Below are 21,266 nucleotides of genomic sequence, written 5' to 3' on the forward strand. Positions count from 1 at the left end.
CAGAAGAAGGAGTCTTGAGGAAAAACTGCTCAACTCAGAGAAGAGCATCCCTAGTCCAAAATAATACAAAATCTGTTGTTGCCTGGAGGCACTGAACTGAACCCAAATGAAATATTAAATGTGGAAGAAGTAAAGTCTATTCTAGGAAACTGGCTTTCCCAAGAAGATGAAAATCCATGGGAGCCCAAGAAGCCACCCATGAGTAAAAGTCACAGGTTATACCAGGATTTATATTTGAGTCAGTAGCTGTAATACTTACCTCTGAGGGAACATATGGTAGAGATTGTCAGATGTGGGCAGTACTTCCCACAGAGCCTAAAGGAACATCAAAAGAGCCAGACTGAGGAGCTACAGAAACAGTATGAGATGGACCTGAATCTCTGGCTCAAGAGTTTGTGGCCTGAGCAGTGCGCTGTTCACAAGAGTCTACCTCTAATAAACAGAATATGAGCATGGCAAGGAAGCTTGAGCTCAAGTTCAGACGGGCAAATCTGCAGTCCCCATGGGCGAGGAAACTCCCAGATGGACTAGAAGAGGAGCCGAAGCTGCAGGCTGCAGGGGCAGATTTATCAGAGAACATTTGGATCAACTCTATCCCTCATAGGTTATCAGAAGAAGATGTGAAGGAATGGGATGAAGGCACTAACTCCTAAGACTAGCAGAAAGGATGAAAATGGAGATGTCTGAGGGCCCTGGCTCTAGCTCATCTTCCTCAGGGTATGCCTCTGAGTTAGACTCTGCCTGAGCTCTGCCCCTACCCTAAAAGGCTAGGAGAGAAGTTCCCAGCAAATAATCAGGGCATCCTTGTCAAGCAGAAAATTTTCATCCCTGCTCCCTTTTCACTTCCTTGCTTTTTCCCTTCCCTGCTTCCCTGTCTTTCTCAATCCACAGTAGGACAGGTTGGGAAGAAAAGAACTTGGAATAGTTATTGTCTTTATCAGATCCGTAAACCTGGGAGGAGGGGGACTTCCTTGGATAGTAAGTTTTAGTCAATATACCCCCCCCCCCCCAGGAACTCTAGGCATCGGAGGCTCTTGGAATAAATAATGACGTGATTGGGCATTAGACAGAATATTCCTGATATAAGGAACATTGCTGTCTCTTGCTATGTATGTATATATGTATTTATTTTTTGCTTGCTTGCTTGCCAGAAGTGGTAGACAAACATTGATAACATAGTGACCATTACCTTCTCTCCAGAACTGTCCCTTGTGTCTTCTGCACTGAATTCTGGGGAGGGAAGGATATTTGATGGGAGCTAAGATAAGTGTCTTCTGAAACTCATCGGGTTCCTGATATCTCTCTCCCCACTCCCAGAAGTAAAGTTGGCCATTCCCATACCTGGGAGTAGAAAGAGTCATGTAGGCAGCAACACTGTATCATGTGTATTTGCTGTCTCTGTTTGTATTATGTATATTTAACTGTTTACTCTTATTGAAAACTCTTCCCTAATTTAGAAGAAGTGGTTATTAAAAATACTTATTTCATTTGAGTGAGCTCCGTGGTGTATAATCATTGCCTTGATCTTGATCACTGCTTGTCTGTGTAGCATTGGCATTTGTTTCACATCATTCCTGCTGCTCTGGGTGCAAGTGAATCTCACCTCTAGGACTCAATATAGATAGATGCACAGATACTAGACTAGAAAAATATAGACATAGGGGCTGACGCTGTGGCGTAGTGGGTAAAGCCGCTGCCTGCAGTGCTGGCATCCCACTTTCAATCCAGCTCTCCGCTATGGCCTGGGATAGCAGTAGAAGATGGCCCAAGTCCTTGGGCCCCTGCACCCACATGGAAGACCCGGGGGAAGCTCAAGAGTCAAGCTCCTGGCTTTGGATCAGCGCAGCTCCAGCCTTTGCAGCCAATCGGGTAGGGAACCAGTGGATGGAAGATCTCTCTCTCTCTCTCTCTCTCTCTCTCTGCCTCTCCTTCTCTCTGTGTAACTCTGACTTTCAAGTAAATAAAAATAAATCTTTAAAAAAATAGACATAAATAACATTGTACTGTTGGTGTGTCTGAATTCACCAGTGCCATATTGCTTTGTTTTGATTTACTGGTATTTTTCTAATGAATATTTGTATCACAGAAGCAGTTGTATCTTTTGTCTATGAGAACCATTGTTTTGAGAGTTTATTTTGTTCCTAGGCATTTCAGTCAATTATTATTGATAAACAGTTACAGAAACAATGGCAATATTTATCTTTTTAAAAATTCATATTTCTTTCTCTTTTTAACTATATTCATTGGGAATATCCAGACTAATGTAAAATAACAACACTGATTTGGTCTTGTCATGCTTCTGACTTTTAATCTAGTGTTTATAGGTCATGCAACTATGCAAATTCTGCTAACATGTACAATTAAAGCAAACTAAAGCATTTTAAAAAGAAACACAAATCTCAGCATGTGATAAGAAGCATCCATTCCTCCTGTTAGTATGGATAATCCAAGGTCTGTTGATCTCAACCAGGCTTGGCTGGGATTTTCTGCTTCAAATATCAGATCCAGTTGTGGTAGTCATGGCACCTCCTTGTAGTGGTCATCTCCAGGGGTATTTTTCATTCACTCAAGCCAAACAAACAAACAAACAAACAAAAAACTGGCAGCTACTTGGAAAAATTTTTCGCTTGGTGATTGGTAGCAGAGATTCAAGAAAACAAACAAAAATATGCAAAACCTCTGAAATTTAGGCTTGGCACACTGCCACTGCTGGTCATGTTCCATTGGCCAATATAAGGAAAATAACCAAGTCCCTCATCAAAGAGTGGTAAAGTACACTCCAGCCTTTACAGGAGGAGCTAAAAAAGTTAAATGGCAGAAGCACTTTCTCAGGGAAGTTTGAAAAACTTTATCAATAATTCAATGAACACTATTATCCATATTAAGAAACATAGTGTATGATCCTTTTTGTTCAGTTCCTTTTTAAAATGTCCTTGAGTAAGGTTGTGTAGGAATTTCAATAGCTTTTGTAGATTTCTTACTAAATTTATATTTTTTGTTTTGATTTTTGTTCTTATTATTAATAGAATATTTTCCTATATACTAATTTGTTTTTATTATCTAGGAATTATCTATCTCTCCATCCCTCTCTGTGTCTATCCCTCTGTCTTTGTAGTTCTGCCCTTCATAAAAAATCTCTAAAAAATAAATTCCTAAGACCTTTTTAAAATTTAAGTAAATAGGTTGTCAATTTTCATGATGCAGGAGTCATTTACTAATTAAATTTATTTATTTGAACAGTAGAATAGTTAGACCAGCAAACGAAGTTCTTGAATAAAAGAAAATATCAAAGTTGATTTCAACATAAACTGGAATGTTTTCCTGCAGGCTACTGATCCAAGATAGTCAAAATGTGGATGCGTTAAGAATGCTGGCTCTTTACTACTTGTGTAGAGAAGGGGATATAGAGAAGGTAAGTTGTATGATTTATGTTACCTGTACAACCTGTACACACAAGTGTGTACATGCAGGCAGTCATACAGTAGAGCCTTGAAGCTTTTACTTGACTGCTAGGAATACATCTTAATGAAGAGGTTAGCTTCTTACATCAACTAGTAAAGCAGAAACCTAATATCATTAAAATTACACTTGAAAATCTCTTAAATCATTAATTATACTTTGTGTATCTTTCTGTATAAAATTTTTGTGATAGTACCTGAGATCAGTGTAACTTGCAATACTGGATATGAAAAAGTATCATTCATAGTATTTTTACAATGAATTGAATTTGCAGAAATTATGTGAACTTAGGGTAAAATCTCATTGTACTTTATAAAAAGGTACATCTATTTCAATGGTAGTGAACATCTTAACTGTATACTGGATTATGAGAGCCAAAATCCAGCCTGAAGCAAATAGCACTGTTAACAAGTAGCTGGTTAACATTGTGTTTAGTGTTTAAATTTGTTGATGTAACAGTGCCTAATAAGAAGTCAGTAAACAGTAAAAGAATCTTAGTTGGAGTAAATATTCAGTACATTTTAAGAATCTAATTACATTGAAATTACTTGTATTAAGTACCTTAATGATTTTTTCATTATAGAAAATATTTTAAATTTAAGTCAGTCTGTTTAGGCAGTTCAATTGCTAATCTCATATAATAGTATTTGTAAATATGTTATAATTCATATCTCATTTGCATCATGAATTACTTACTGGGGAGGAAGCCTGGCAAGTACAGCCAAATGAATATTATATGTATCTTTACCCACGCAAAGGTTTTCATTCATAACATGCATGAAACATGCTAAAATGCAAGAATTTTTTTTAACTTTGGGATTTTTAAAGTAACTTTTAATATGCCTTACAATGTAAGAATCCATTGGCAGAGAAGAATTTTCAAAGCCAGAGTTTTTTTAAAATATTAAGATATACTGTTAGTGTATATGTGCATGTATTATGTTCTTTTTTCTTTGTATAATTTAAAATTAATAATGATTATTTTTGTTTAGGCTACCAGCAAGCTGGAAAACTTGGGAAATGCACTGGATACCATGGAACCACTGAATGCTCACCTTTTTTATAAAATTACCATAGCCTTCAGCAGAACTGTAAGACTGCTTTCTATGAACCAGAGTCCTACAACCTGTAATAGAAAACATATAATAAATCAGAGGGCTGAGGCACTGAAGAGCATATAACTAGAGTGAAAATATGATATACATCTAAATACGTGGTACCTTATTGAGAAAGGCAGTTCAGAGATGATATGGTTTCCAGCTGTCAGCGGCCATTAGGAAGACTTCATGTAGGAAGTGGTACCTGTTAGGCATTGAAGGGTAGGGAAATGTCTTCAAGGAAAAAGAAATAGAAAATTATTTATTTTAATCAAAGCATAGGATTTATGACTGGAGTTGTTCTTTGCTTTTGCTTTATAAAACTATTTGAACAAAAGAAATTTTAAAATAAGTAATAGACTACTTTAGTGGGGGAAATGATTGGTATCAAACTTTTATTGTAAGCTTCCAGTAAAAGGAAGATGGTCAGAAATGGAATAGAAAAACACAGCAGAATCTTAAAACCAATATAATGAATGACAGGATTGAAAAATTATACTAGCAAAAAAAAAGAGAAAAGTTTCACATAAACAAAATGGCAAACAAAGTTGAAAGAAAGCAATCAAAGACACTAATTGTTAAAAGACATAAACTGAATCTACTTATTTAAAAACAAAGATTGTCATATTGGGCGAAATATCGAGGAAGAAAAATCACTACTATTATAAACGTTGAAATTCAGAAGGGTATTTAGGGACTGGTGCTGTGGCATAGTAGGTTAAAGCCTCCACCTGCAGCACCAGCATCCTGTGTTGGCACTGGGACTAGTCCTGGCTGCTCTACTTCCAATCCAGTTCACTACTAATAGCCTGAGAAAGAAGTGGAGGATGGCCCACATGCTTGGGCCCCTGCACCTAGGCAGGAGACCTGGAAGAAGCTCCTGGCTCCTGGCTTTGAATAAGCCCGGCTCCAGCCATTGTGGCCATTTGGAGAGTGAACCAGAGGATGGAATACCTTTCTCTCTGTTTCTTCCCCTCTCTGTAACTTTGCCTCTCAAATAAATCAATCAAATCTTTTAAAAAATAGTATTTTAAGGTAAATTTAAACTATTGTCAGGAACATTATTTTGATTAGTTTCTAATAATCTTACAGAAATTCTTTAAATTTGTTCAAACATTTGTAAAAGTATTTTTCTCTGAAAAGTTGTTCTTTTCAAAAATTAAACACTTATTCCAACAACATTGTCATTTCTTGAAATTTTTGATGTTGTTTCCAAGGAGATTCTAAGATATCTTTTAAAATACCCTCACTGGTAGCAAAAATCTTTAGGGGGAAAACAGACCCTACTGTTAGATTTTTGTTTTTGTTTCTAAAGATTTATTGTATTTATTTGAAAGGCTGAGTAATAGAGAGAGAGAGATAGACAGAGTTCTTCCATCCACTGGTTTACTCACCAAATAGCTGAAACAGCCAAGTATGGACCAGGCTGAAGCTGGAAGCCAGGAACTTCATCCTGGTCTCCTACATGAGTGGCAGGACCTCAAGCACTTGGACCATCTTCTGCTACCTTCTCAGCTGCATTTGCAGGAAGCTGGATTGGAATTGGAGTAGCTAGGACTCAAATTGATAATCCAGTATGGGATGCTGTCATTGTAAGTGGCAGCATAACCCACTGTACCAGTATTCTAGTCCCAGCCCTAGCTTTTGATTAATATACATATATATCCTTAAAATCATGGTTTTCTTCTCTAATTTGTAAAACAATCAAGAAAGAATTTGAAAAAGGAGTGCATAAAATATTTCTGGAACATCATTCAAAAAAGTAATTTTCAAGATATCTTTTTTTTTAAACTTAGTTTATTTGAAAGGCAACATTAGAGAGAGGGGGGCAGTGACAAAGAAATTCCATCTGCTGATTCACTCCCCAAATGGCTACAATGGCTGGAGCTGAGTCAGGCCTAAGCCAGTAGCCAGACTCCTTCCTGGTCTCCCACATGGATGCAGAGACCCATGCACTTGGGCCATCCTCTGCTGTTTTCCCAGGCATCTTAGCAGGGAACTGGATCACTAGTGGAGCATCCAGGATTTGAACCAGCGCCCACAACACTTGCCCCCAAGATACCTGTTTGATAAAAGCACTATTCTTTAGGACATATCAATTTAGATACAGTATAAACTTCTTAATGAATCATCTAGTTAATGTTTTACTTTTCTATAAATTTTACACTTTTATTCCTTTTTGTTCAGTATTGTGAAGTAGAAGGTATATTTAGGAAAAAATGGAAGTGTTTGCTTTCTACTTTAACTTGATTTTTTTTTCTTTTTAGTGTGGACGTAGTCAACCCATTCTTCAGAAAACTCAGACATTACTAGAAAGGGCTTTCAGATTAAACCCTCAGCAATCAAAGTTTGCTGCCGAACTTGGATACCAAATGATCTTACAAGGAAAAGTTAAAGAGGCATCAAAGTGGTATAAGACAGCCATAACGCTTGACGAAACTAGTGTCCCTGCACTGACTGGTATGGTGTTTCTATAAATGTTCTTAATGTAAACTCAAGTTATGATTGCTTCAAATGTTTGTCATTAAAGAAAAAAGCATATTTATGGATTTCAAAAATTAAACCCCACAACAGAATAAAAGCATGTATCTTTAAAATGATTTATTTCATAAACATCTTGAGATGATACATTTTTATTACAATAGCTCTTATAAATTACAAATTCTATAGTAAATCATCCTATGTAGCCCCAAAGCTGTCCATTTTCTTTGCTTTCACTCTGTTTTTTGTTTTATATTTTTCTAATCTGAAACTTTAATGTATTATAGTGGAGGAAACAGCTATCTTATTAATGTTCATGTTTGGAGTGTACGTGACTGAATTGGGGTAAGCTTTAACTATTTTTGTCCTATTTTGTTTTAGGATGTATCCGATGTCAATTAATAGAAGGAGAATTGGAGGATGCAGATCAGCAGCTAGAATTCCTGAGTGAAATTCAGCAGTCCATTGAAAAATCTGCGGTATAGTATTTTCTTTTATCAGTTCATAGATCCTAGCTATTATTTATAAAATATGGCATTTGAATTGATTTTCTTTGAAGGACAAGCGTACACTGGTTATACCGTGTGATTGCAGTTATTAAGCCACATATAGTATATCTGTACAAGTCCATCTAACTTAATACTTAAGTTTGTACAAATAGTTGCAGGTAAATAGCACTTGATGTACATTTAAAGTCTAAATAAAAATAAATGGCTTTGTAATTGAATGGAATAATTTCTGAAAATGACTTATTTTCCAGGAATTAACCTATTTACATGCAGTTCTTGCAATGAAGAAAAATAAACGCCAAGAAGAGGTTATAGATTTGTTAAATGATGTCCTAGACACTCATTTGTCACACTTAGAAGATCTACCTCTTGGCATACAGTATTTTGAGAAGCTAAATCCTGATTTCTTGCTAGAAATTATTACAGAATATCTGAATTTCTGTCCAATGCAGGTAAGCAATTCTAGGACTTACTTTTAAGGATGCATTTATGATTTTTTTCAGAAAGTACTAGTAAGTTATCTTTAACATGTTAGACTGTATTGACATGTAATGGTAATTTTGTTATCTCTTATTTGAGATAGTTTTTAATCAGAGTATTTATAGTATTGATTGCTATATAATATAAGAATTGGGTTGTAAATACTTATTTGTAATTCTTAAAATCATTAGTTTAGAAGAACTATTAATTTTTTATTCTACTCTGAAACGTCACCATCAAGTGCCCATCCAATCTTTGGACATACTCAGAAATGAAGTTCTTAGTATGTAACTATAATTATTAGACTAGATGTCCTATGTTAAGTCAAACTCTGTGTTAAGAAAAAGGAGGGGATGCTCTTTGCTGGTCCTTCTGCTCCCTGGAACGACAGCAAGTCCAGTTCCTTAGTCAGCAAGGAACATTTCTCATTTCTAAAATAGATCTTCAGATTTTGGAAATTCATTTTCATGTTTACCTGAACAATTGCATGTTTGGAACAACTTATTTTTTAAGCATTTATTTATTTATTTGAAAGGCACAGTGTGTGTGTGTGTGTGTGTGTGTGTGTGTGAGAGAGAGAGAGAGAGAGAGAGAGAGAGAGAGAGAGAGAGAGAGAGAGAAACAGATCAATCTTTCCATTCACTTGTTCTCTTCCCAAGTGGCTACAATAGCTGGGGCTAGGCAGCTGGGGCTAGGCAAGGCTGATTACATCCTGGTTTCTCACATGGGTGGCCAGGTCAAAGGGCCATCATCCTCTGCAGAAAAACTGAATCAGCAGAAAACTGGATCGGAATCAGGGTAGCCGGGACTCAAGTCAGCACTCTGATAGTGGAGTCGAGCATCACAGTCAGTGTTTTAACCGCATTGTTAGCCTAGTGCTGGCACCACTGAGCTCACTTTTCAACACAGGGGAGTCAGCAGGGGCACAAGAGATCATTCATTACCAAAAGCTAAGTTCTCAGCATTCTCCCTGCTCTACAGCCTCAGTGATTGCATTAACAGCGAAATGACCTTCCCTTAGGGAACTCACCCTGATTTTATTACCATATCCTTTTCCAGGTTTTCATAACTTTGTTGACTCCTCGAAGAATCATACCTAGGAGTGATCTCAGTCTCTCAGTCATGATCCATTTTCAGTTATTTGGAGACTGGAATGCATTTTTTCAGTATTAATTCAGTATTCAGGAGTCATTCTACATAGGTTTCTAGAGTACCCTGCACTCCGCTTAGAGTTGAGGAAATGACTTGTGGGAGACAAGCAACAACCCTTGCCCCAAGGCATGTATTCCAGCAAGAGGAATCAGATAATGTAATGGGGTTAATTATGTCATATATCACAGAGGAGAAAAGAAAAGAGTTGAGCAAGGTAGAAGCAGTGGTGATTTTAGATAAGGTGGTCAGGAAGACCTTATTAAGAAAGTGACATTGAAGGAAGACTTGAAGGGTTATCTAAAAATAGGATGTTTCAGACAAAGGGAGCATTTGTTACAGAAGTTAAAAGAGATACAAGGAAAGAAGTAGGGCACATATGGAGGAAGGTAGAGGAGCATGGTCAGAGATGAAGTCCACACAAGAGACCAGACCAGGAAGGGCCCTGGCCATTGCTCTTACATCTGCTGGCTTTAATTTGGTGCCAGCATGATCCAGCAGTTTAAAGGATTTCTCTGGCAGCAGGACTGAGAATAAATTTTAGGTGGAACAAAAAATTAATGTCTGAAGAGGTAGTTGAGTCTCCAGTCCGACTAGACATCATATTTTTTCCTCTAATAAAATCTTTGTCTGTGATAGAACCTAAGCAGCATTTACACTGCTGTTTTTATGAGGAAAGTACCAGAAAGGCAGAATTGTCTCCCAACTTCCTTGTCCCTTTTAGATAGAGTTTTGTTTTGAATTTTAATCAGATGTGTGTTGTCTTAAGTGTTGTCTGTGTGCTTCTGTTTTTTTCTGGGATTGCATCTGAAAGTAAAGTTAAAGTGGTGACTGGTCTTGGTAATTCTTAGCGAACAGCAAGGAACTTTCTCAGCATATCATTTATACTTTGCCTATTTTTGGTTATGCTGGAAAAACACATATCTAAAGATTTTACTGTAACATTGTGCAAAGAAATATAAAATCCTGACTTTCAAGACACTTAGTCCTAAAAAAGAAGCAAAACTTATTATGACGAAGAGATAGCATATAATGCTGAATTTTACTATATCGATTGTAAGTGCTGCAGAGATTGAAAGAAGCTGAAGTATTCTAAGCTACAGTAGTCATATTTTGAGTATGTTTTTGGGTACACGTGTTTTTATGTCTCAAAATAGATACGGAGATGTGGCAATTTCTTGCCATCGACAGTGGCTCCTTGCAGAAGTGATTTTCTGTAAGAGGATACAGTCTGATTAAGAATCTGTATGTGGAGGCAGGCTTGTGGTGCAGCAGGTTAAGCCACCACCTGGAACTCCTGCACCCCACATCGTAGTGTCAGTTCAAATCCTTGCTGCCCCTCTTCTGATCTGTCTTCCTGCTAATGCTCCTTGGAAAGCATGATGACTCAGTAATTGAGTTCCTGGCAACAGGAAATCCAAATGAAATTCCAGATTCCTGGCTTCAGCCTGGCCCAACTCTGGTTGTTGCCAGAATTTTGGGACTGAACCAATGAACCAGTTTTTGAAAGCAGATAGAAGAGATTCTCTCTTTATCCTTCTCCCTCTCCCTCTGTATGTGTCAGGTGAAGTTGGGGGGATAGAGAGGATCATCCTTCATATAAGGGATGCAGCATCCACAAGGCCAAACAAAGGGGATGAACATGTGCTATTTAAATCCTAATATCCGGATGACCTTTGAAAAAAAGTTGGTTGGGTAGACAGCTATTATAAAAATATGAAAAATTGAAGGCTTGAGCCATATTCTAGTACTGTTTTAGTTAGTTAACAGAGGTAGAGAAATGTTTGAAGGTATACAATAGGCCAGATAGAAAAGTGGGGGAAATGTGAAAGTATGAGACATTTAGTGTAGTACATGTTTTTGTTCTACCTTCTGATTTCTACTAGAAAATAAATCTAAAATCTTTAAAGGCTGACTTTATAGGTGCTCTGGGGAGTAGTTAAAATAACTGAATTTAGTAAATCACAGGAAAGTCTAGAATTTGAGCACCAATTGCTTTGACTATCAATTCCAGCAAGAAATTCTACTTCTCAGTGATCTTTCCTGTGAACAGATAAGTTATTTTAATAAAGTTTTTTGAAGAGAGAGGTTCTTTTTATGTTATCAAGCCAGTAATTGTGTAACAGTTTCATAATAAAATTGCTGAAGGAAAACCATTATTTGCCTAGTCTGACCACACATCGGAGGGAAACAACTTAGTTGGTACTTGTCTGGTCATGGTAAAGGAACTGTGAAATAAATGTAATAGGGGACAAACTGAGCAAAATAGGTACTTTCACTAGTCAAACTAAAGTTAGCATATGTTTATTTTTAGCAAAATACTGTTGCAAAGCTTAGAAAGTGATGCACTGATTTCTTTTGTTTAGCCTGCAAGTCCTGGGCAACCTCTTTCTCCACTTCTCAGACGTTTTACCTCAGTCTTGGAGACTATCGTAAGAACTGTGCCAGGTCTTCTGCAGGCTGTCTTCTTAATAGCAAAAGTGAAGTACTTGTCAGGTAGAGTATCCCTTCGAAGCTTAAAATGACCTTTTTCTTCTGATGCTGGTAAAAACGTGTGTAAATAAATTAAGCATGCCACACAATTGGAGACTAATCCATGTATTTTATATGTTCATAGATTAGTACTCTTAATCAAACATAACATTACATAATTTAGGATTGGATTCTTTGAAAATTACCATAAACTTTTGTGATACAAGTCAATTCCTGGGAAAACATAGCTGTACCCCATGAAGTTGGGGTGGAGAGGGGGCAGGGGACATCTGTCAGATGGGACTGGGGAGAAGCAATAAGAATTGCTGACTTTAATCTGTAGTTGCCACTTAGTGTGATAACCAAAGATAATGTGGCCAGACCTCAGCCTATTAATTCCTGCTTAGTTTGTGTGAATAGTATTTTATAGCCAAAGGGGAACAAATAGTTTTTAGAACATAGACAAATGAATGACTACACATAAAAAAAATAGACCCTCACATTAGGATTGTCCACACATACCTTGCCAGCAGAATGCTATTCAAAGTAATTAGTCCTTATATAATGGAGAGAGGTAAGAGATCACCTTTACTGCTGTTTTGGACTTCTGTTTTAATTGTTAAGAAAAACATCTCAAAAGTTTTTCCACCTCTAAAATTCTCTAATTTTTTTCCAAAGAAACCTTTTATTTAAGGAATACAAACTTCATGCGTTTCATAAGTACAACTTTAGGAATATTCTTCCCACCATACCGCTGTCCCACCCACACTCCCACCCCTACCTCCTCCTCCCTCTCTCATTCCCAGTCCCATTCTCCACTAAGTTCCATTTTCAATTAACTTTATAAACAGAAGACCAACTCTATACTAAGTAAAGAGTTCACCAGTTTGCACAGGGGATAAAAAAAAAAAAAAAAAAAAAAAAAAAAACCTGTTCCTCCACAGTCAAGACAAAGTCCTTGCATCTCCAAATTAATTTCACTTTTTTTTTTAAGAAACTAACTTTAAAAAAGCCCCAAGAATGATACATCTTTTGCTAGCACTTAGATAAAATTCTTTATTTTTAAGAAGTGATTCTGTTAATACCTTCTGACTTGAGTTCTACTATTTTTAAAAAATGTTATTGGGGCCAACATTGTGGCATTTGTTTGAAAGGCAGAACAATAGAGTGAGCAGGGGCAAGAGAGAGAGAGATTCCATCTGCTGGCCAGAACAAAGCCAGGAGCCAGGAACTTCATCCTGGTCTCCAACATGGGTGGTAGGTGCCCAAGTACTTGTTATCTTTTGCTACTTTCCTAGGCATATTAGCAGGAATGTTAGATTGGAATGGGGGGGGGGGGGGAGGACGGTGTGCAGCCTGAACTAAAACAGGCACTCTAATATAGGATACTGGCTTCACAAGCGGGACATTAACCTACTGCTCCACACTCCCTTTTCTACTGTTAAGCCATGTAATATTCTTCCTTTCTTCCAAATTGGGGTTGGTATCAGCTATGAGATGATTCTGAAATTAATTCATTAAATATTGTATTTTCTGAAAGTGTTATAGATATCTATATATATGCAATCTAGTGATACTTGCCAGAATTTCTGGGGCTGAACATTTCATACATTATTCCTATTTTCAAAAACAGCAGCCTTAAATCATTGGAACTAATACTCACATGTGTGTAATTAATAGTGTTCTTGTTACAGTACCAGCAGCAATGACTTCTAACATCAACAAGCTGGAATTGGGCTGAACATCACAGTTAAAGTCATGGCCCTACATTAAACCACCCTCATTTTTAGACACCAGCCACAAGTGTGGGGTTCCCAGGATGCCTGTACTTGTCACTAGCTGGCTACAAATATGGGGGTTTCTACAACCCCCTCATGCTTAACAATTTATTAGGATGACAGAGAACTCAAGACAGCACTAGACATATAGTTTTATTACTGCAATAGGATGGGCACCAGCTCAAACTAGCAAGAGGAAGACATGCATGGATCAAGGTCTGGGTAATTCTCAAATGTGAAACTTTTATTGTCTCCTCTCCGTGCAGTCAGGATAAGTCACCTTCCTGAAACATCAGACATGTGACAGTTGTAGATCATTACCAACCAGGGAAGCTCACCCTATGCTTGGTTTCTAGAGTTTTTAATTGGGATTTCATTAAATAAACATGGACTAAATCATTGGCCACATGATTGAACGCATTCATCAGTCCCACCCTGGCTGATAATATGTAGCTCAGAACCCAAGCTTCTAATCATATGGTTGGTTTTCCTGGCATAGTCAGCTGCCATTCTGAATTATATCCTTAGCATAAACTGTTTAAGGAGGCCTACCACGAGCTTCCTCATTATCATAAATTATCAAGGCTCACCACAAATAACAGAAACACTCTTGTGGCCTTGTATTGCTAACCCCACATATCCTTCCCCTTGCTCTTAAAAGAAACTTGAGATTCTGATCCTAATTATTCTGTACAGTCTTCATTCAGTCTGTTTATTGCAAATTCTAATTATTTTTCTGTATGCTTTTGTCCTTAGTAGTAATCTTTTTTCTTCAAGTTATCTCATTAAATCTTTCTCTTTCTAAAAGAATTTTCACTCAAATTTGTCCTGCATAGCATTTTTATTTATTTTTGCCTGGCCTACATTGCATTAAAAATAATTTGCTATTAATTCTACTTGATGGCTGACTGGTAAACTTTGAAACTATCTTTGGTAAGCTGTTGTCCATCAGTCCTCTATCTCTGAAAACAGCACTCTACTTCAATGGATTTCTGTTACCAGTAGCTTGAACCTCTGGGAGCTTGGATGCCCTAATGATAGTTTATTTTGTCTGTTGTGGCATCAGATAAGGTTGAGGACCATAATTGAATAACAAATAATTTAGAATATCTTCTTCTCCCAATCTCTTAGCAAGGTTGAATGGAGAACTGACCTGCTTATACCTATTTAAGACCAGCTTGTCAGGGGCAAGTGTTGGGTAAAGCCACTGCTTGAGTCTGTGCTGTTTTTATCTAAAGAGACTCTTTCTCCTCTCTGCTGGCCCGAGATCAATCCTTCCATTCCTATCATGTTAATCATTTCTTTCCATCTTAAGACTCCCAAATACGGAGCCAGTGTTTTCTAAAACTTTGGATATTTTGATTGGTATTTAATGGTATTTTAAACTTGTAACATACATTTCTGAATTTTTGGAATATATTCTTAGGCTTTTTTGTGATTATAGTAATAAAATTTCTGGCAAGAATGATTATTAGGCCAGCGCCGCGGCTCAATAGGCTAATCCTCTGCCTTGTGGCGCCGGCACACCGGGTTCTAGTCCCGGTCGGGGCGCCGGATTCTGTCCCGGTTGCCCCTCTTCCAGGCCAGCTCTCTGCTGTGGCCAGGGAGTGCAGTGGAGGATGGCCCAAGTCTTTGGGCCCTGCACCCCATGGGAGACCAGGAGAAGAACCTGGCTCCTGGCTTTGGATCAGCGTGGTGCACCGGCCGCAGCACACTGGCCACGGTGGCCATTGGAGGGTGAACCAATGGCAAAGGAAGACCTTTCTCTCTGTCTCTCTCTCTCACTGTCCACTCTGCCTGTCAAAAAATAAATAAAAATAAAAATAAAAAAAGAATGATTATTAGACTATGAGTATATCCTCTGTGTTAATAAAAGTGACACTATTGGATTGTATGTTTTGCATAACCTACATTAATGAAATTGTAAATTGAAATGTTTTTACAAAGAACATAAATAAATGTGCATTTATAGGTCTCCCACTAACACTGGTGCTGAGCTCTCATCACTTCACATTTCCTCTAATGTCTCCATTAAGGTCAAGAGCTGGCCTGACTTCTGGGTCTATTCTTTCATGTGGACCAGAAGGAAGCTAACCAGTAAGGGTAGAAATTAAGCCATGGCCTTGTAAGCAGAGGACTTTAAACACTAGCTCTATCCTTAAACTAAATACCCTCCTCACTCTTCTCTCTCTGATATTCATGTCTTAACTGTCTGAGGTATGACAGTGCATTGTTTCCTTCACTTTAGGTGATATTGAAGCAGCTTATAATAACCTGCAGCGTTGCCTGGAACACAGTCCCTCTTATGCAGATGCTCATCTCCTGATGGCACAGGTCTATTTGTCTCAAGAAAAATACAAATTGTGTTCTCAGTCTCTTGAACTTTGTCTGAGCTATGATTTCAAGGTAAGTATTCCAGACTCTAATGGATAGGACTTAATACCCTCATTTTTGAATCATTAATGAATGTTTATATACTCAACTATTTTATATTTTATAGCCTATACTGCATTTCTGACAAATATATATAAAAAAATTTACAAGTTTTTTCTAAAAATTACATTCACAAGCAGTAGGAGAAAAAAATAGAAGCAACTCTGGTGTAATTAAAAAAACTATCTGAACTTAGTGACAGAAGACCTGAAGTTAATGTTTGATCTTTCCACTTTAGTTTTCTTTTCTATAAAACTGATTTTATAATAATTTATTGTTCTGTGTAATAATGAATGTATGTAAAAATAACAAAACTGTAAAGCATTGTCATTTTTTTAAGATTTATTTATTTGAGAGGTAGAGTTACAGAGGGAGGGAAGGACAGAGAAAAAGATCTTCCATTCACTGGTTCGCTCCCCAAATGGCCACAACAGCCAGAGCTGGGCCAATCCAAAGCCAGGAGCCAGGGGCTTCTTCTGGGTCTCCCACAAGGGTGCAGGGTCCCAAGCACTTGGGCCATCTTCCACTGCTTTCCTAGGCCATCAGCAGGGAACTGGATCAGAATTGGAGCAACTGGGACTCAAACCACTCAAACAGATGCCCATATGGTATGCTGGCATTGCAGGCAGCGGCTTAACCTACTGAATTACAATACTGGCCCCAAGGTCAGATATTTTTGGTGTAGGGATGAAACATTTTTACTAATTATTTGTTTCTTGGAACTTTGTTTTTAATAAGTTTGTAGATTCAGTCATTTTGAGAATGACTACTCTGTTTCATCCAAGAGGTTTTGGGTGTTTCATCCAGTATTCCCTCAGCATGAGAAGAAATGCCTAATGCTTCCTAAGCTCCCTAGAGTCAGAAAGGAACCCCTCAGACTTTTGATTTGGTTCACTGGATCTTGAACCCTGTTAGACAAGACCTTGAACCCTTGATGAGGAGGAAAATTGAAGTTCTAGGCAAGATTTACAGAAGATACCACCTGCTTCTCGGGACAGTACTTCCTGAGAGCTGGTGCTGGGGCCCCGCCCCCTGAGAATGAGCACAGGCACAGGAAGTCACACAAAGCTCTACAGGTCAATGTAACACCTGGCTAAGACTGAGAACTGCAGCAGTAGGGTTGTAGACGTCCTGCTTTCTGCACAGTGGCCTCATTATCAATCCTGGATCATCTCCTTCTCCTTGACTTCTCTTCCTCATTTTGTCATTCTCTGTATATGCTGTTGACAGTTAAATATGGAAGTTTTGTTACTGCATTTAGGAGTTGTGTCAAAAGATATAGCCAGTGTTTGAAACCTGTCCTGAAATATTTAATCCTAAAGTTAAAAAATAAGGAAGAGTAGACATGGTTATACACACATTTACTGTGTTTCTGGGAATCTAATAACTATGTCAGTACAAGAAATCTCAGATAAAGAAATTCTTTTCTTGAAAACTTGGTAATTTTTCTGAATGTGCTGGTTAGTGTTTTTGTTTTTGACAGGCAGAGTTATTACAGTGAGAGAAAGACAGAAAGAAAGGTCTTCCTATCCGAAGCCAGGAGCCAGGTGCTTCCTCCTGGTCTCCCAAGCAGGTGCAGAGCCCAAGCACTTGGGCCATCTTCCACTGCCTTCCCGGGCCACAGCAGAGAGCTGGACTGGAAGAATAGCAACAGGGACAGAACAGGGGCCCCAAACAGGACTAGAACCTGGAGTACTGGTGCCTTCAGGGGGAGGATTAGCCTAGTGAGCCGCGGCACCAGCCTGCTTGTTAGTTTTATAAACTTTGCGTTTTCTCTTTTGCCATAGTAGAGTGACCTGATCCCCACTCTGTCATTCAGGAGGGTGCTTGGAAGCAACAATTTCCCTGAATTAACTTAGTGTAATGAATGATCAGAAGGTTCATAAAGGGACAGAAATAGGTTTCAACTACACATCACATGTGCACTCTCCTCACCAATCCTATTTAATATTTGATAGGTAGCAAATTACATGTTTATGTTGTAGGCATTTCGAGAAAGTATTACTTTGTATTATTTTTTGAAGGTGAGAGAATATCCTTTATACCATTTGATAAAAGCTCAGTCACAAAAGAAAATGGGAGAAATAGCAGAAGCAATTAAAACTCTGCATATGGCAATGAGTTTACCAGGAATGAGGAGAACCGGGGCTTCCTCAGAATCAAAATACAGAAAAACAGAGGTCGAGACAAGCCATCGTTTGTCAGTGTTTCTTGAACTGGTAGATGTTCATCGCTTAAATGGAGAACAGGTAGGTTGAATTTTAATTTAATGTTCAGGCCTGAACTTTGTTATTCAAGTGTATACATTAGTAGAAAATGAAAACTCTAAAATGATTCAGTAGAACAATTGGTAAAGTTTAGAAAAAAAGTTTTTGTTATTACTTTGTACTAAGACATGTTCTTTCTGCAAGCCCCTGAAAGTGAAACATAAGTAGCTCCTAGAGGACTTTAAATCTAGTATGCTTATGCTGACTATCAAGAAAAGTAATGGTATAATTTATAATTATATTGGCTAGCATGAAAGGTCATAATGTAATAGAGTTTTAAGCCTGTGAATCCCTAAAAGGATTTACTTACACAGATATACCCACTTATGCACACATAAGCTATACTGGAATAAAATTAAAATATTCACCTTAAATTTTAATAATTAAGAAAAAAATACTTGTTGAATATGACTTTGGTAAACTCTTCAATATGGAGTCATACTATAAAAATAATAATAGGTATAGATAGGTAGGTAGACAGATTTATATACAGATAGATCAAGTATAGTTCTGAGAGAATTAAAATCTTGTGGAAAATAAGGAATTTAATGCCATTTGTATCAGTTTTTTAGGTTTCAGCAGTTGCTAATCAGTTATTTTGAAATTTAATTGGAAATTAAGAAGACTGTGTTTCTAGATAATTTGCAAATCACAAAGAATTTCTATTTCCTTAACACATAACTTAGAATACATTTAGTAAGTAGGAGCATTTCAGCCATATAGAGTTAATTTTAAGTTTATCTTTTATTCACATTATAGCATTTCTGGAATTAGAATGTCATAATCTGTAAAGCTGAGATGAGTCTTAAAATGAATAATACTTTAGATTTATTAAGGTACACATTTGAATGAGGCCAGCTATTCATCTGAGTTATAACAAAATTGTTGTTGCTGTATGGTCTGCTGCCTGGTGAAGAGTTGGTGTGTACAGTGGTGACTGTGGACTCGGCCCCTCAAGGAGTTAGCAGTGAACTAGGAAGTGAGGCTGCCTGAGTTTGAATAGGAGATAACTTTTTAACCCTCACATCACAACTTCCTCACTGCAAGGTGGAAATAATAGCAGTAACTATCTAACAGGAGATTTGTGAAAATTAAATGGGCTAATTTAATGCTGTGTGTAAAGTAAATGCTCACTAAAGTATAGTAGACTTTATAAGACTCTGCTTAGCAACTAGTATTGTCTTAGTTATCAAAACATTTATCCAGCTAACAAATAGTTGTGGCATCATGTTATTTTGGTCACTGGATTTAGTTTTAAGATTTTGTGCTTTTCAGAAAATCTAATAATTTGTATAATGAATACCATACTTACATCAGCATTCACTGTTCATTCTGTATTACTAGAAAATCTCTCTTTCTATTGTGATTTGGTAAATCTCTTGAAAGAGTGTTCTAATTTCATCCTGACAGCATGAGGCAGCAAAAGTTTTACAGGATGCCATCCATGAGTTTTCTGGAACATCTGAAGAGCTGCGTGTTACTATCGCCAATGCGGACCTGGCTCTGGTCCAGGGAGATGTTGAGCGAGCTCTAAGCATGCTTCGAAACGTTACAGTAGAACAGCCTTATTTTATAGAGGTCAAAGAAAAAATGGCAGATATTTATCTGAAGCACAGAAAAGAGAAAATGTTGTATATCACTTGTTACAGGTAAACAGTTATCTCAGTCCACTATATCTGACACATCTCCCTCCTGAAATTAATTCCCATTTCACTTTTAGTCTTCCTTTCCACTGTTGACAGATACTTTGTAGATTCTTTCCCCAATGAGGTGTTACTACCTTCTCCTACCACCAATCACAGTCAGTGTAACTAAGTTATTTGCTCTCACTAAAATATGATTTATGATGACATCAAACTGTGGCTTTCTCTAGTTTCTCAGCCCTCCTCATCAAATGCTGTTTCTAGCCCCCTGAATCTTGGTGTTTGAGAAGGTACAAAGATTCTAATAACTTGCCAGCATTGTGTCATGTAACCACACTCAGTGGGGTAGGGGCATATTTAGTTCTCAATATAGCAATTCTCACAAAGAAAGTTATGGTGTGGATTACAAATTTTCCTTGGTGAAGGGCAGGAGCATTAAAAGTTATGTCACACTGATGCCCTTAGGAGTTGTGGGACTTCACAAGACACAAACTTGCCCATAAACACAGGTTACTCTTCCTCTCAAACAGAAGAGTAAACATAAAAACACACTACATATAAGAAAATAATTCATATTTTTAGCTCTTAAAAACATAGCAAAATTCTGATGAAATAATTCAATACTGATTCAGCTATATTATATAAATACCAAAGCTTAAAGTACTCAGTAGGCTGGCATTGTGGGCTAGCAGCTTAAGGCACCACCTGCAGCACTAGCATCCCATATGGGCCTGGTTCGAGTCTGGGCTGTTCCACTTCCAATCCAGCTCTCCTGCTAATGTGACTTGGAAAGCAGCAGAGGATAGCCCAACTGCTTGGGCCCCTGCACCCACGTGGGAGACCCGAAAGAAACTCCTAGCTCCTGGCGTTAGCCTGGCCCAGCCCTGGCTGTAGAGGCCACTTAGGGAGTGAGCCAGCAGATGGGAGACCTCTCTCTCTGTCTCTCCATCTCTTTATTTCTGTAACTCTGCCTTTCAAATAAATAAAATAAATCTTTATTTAAAAAAAAAAAAAAAAGAAAAACCTACTCAAATTCTGAGGGCCAAGAGATTCAGAAAAACTGAGGAACACTCTATCTTTTGAAAAATGGATTGGAGTACCTAAATCATATCATCTAAAAATAGCAGTATCTTTAATAGATTTCTGTTTCAGTCATATCTGACACATTAACTGTAGATGTAAATTCTTGTCATATGTAATGTTGGGATAAGAATTCCCTGTATCAAAATTTTTTGGATTAATTACATTAATGCTATCTATAAAAGACTTACTATTTGAATAATTTGATGTTTCGACTAAATTAGTCTAAATTTTGTAGATAATAATAAGCAAATATTGAAGTAAAGATTTCATGTTCTTTTAAGGTAACTCACTTCAGAATATTTAATTTATTCTGTGACTGTCAGTGCTCAGGGTGTATAGGAAGCATCATTTTTAGAACCTTCACTCCCACATCATTTCAAAATTAAAGATGTGTTGAAAAGTTATGTTTAATGAA

General features: G+C 37.5%; 1 protein-coding gene across 4 annotated transcripts in view; it reads left to right on the forward strand.

Annotated features, from left to right (window-relative positions):
- Nucleotides 1–21,266, forward strand: part of TTC21B (tetratricopeptide repeat domain 21B) — a 112,222-nt gene that overhangs the window by 34,587 nt on the left and 56,369 nt on the right. For all 4 annotated transcript variants that reach the window (XM_070070739.1, XM_002712247.5, XM_017342903.3 and 1 more), the window contains 9 exons: nucleotides 3,328–3,412; nucleotides 4,452–4,550; nucleotides 6,824–7,016; nucleotides 7,419–7,516; nucleotides 7,798–7,998; nucleotides 11,542–11,671; nucleotides 15,674–15,831; nucleotides 17,883–18,107; nucleotides 19,536–19,774. In XM_070070739.1, coding sequence (XP_069926840.1) covers nucleotides 3,328–3,412; nucleotides 4,452–4,550; nucleotides 6,824–7,016; nucleotides 7,419–7,516; nucleotides 7,798–7,998; nucleotides 11,542–11,671; nucleotides 15,674–15,831; nucleotides 17,883–18,107; nucleotides 19,536–19,774 — 1,428 coding nt within the window. The remainder of the gene's footprint in view (nucleotides 1–3,327; nucleotides 3,413–4,451; nucleotides 4,551–6,823; nucleotides 7,017–7,418; nucleotides 7,517–7,797; nucleotides 7,999–11,541; nucleotides 11,672–15,673; nucleotides 15,832–17,882; nucleotides 18,108–19,535; nucleotides 19,775–21,266) is intronic.

Source organism: Oryctolagus cuniculus, chromosome 3, assembly GCF_964237555.1.
Source record: "Oryctolagus cuniculus chromosome 3, mOryCun1.1, whole genome shotgun sequence".
Classification (NCBI taxonomy): domain Eukaryota; kingdom Metazoa; phylum Chordata; class Mammalia; order Lagomorpha; family Leporidae; genus Oryctolagus; species Oryctolagus cuniculus.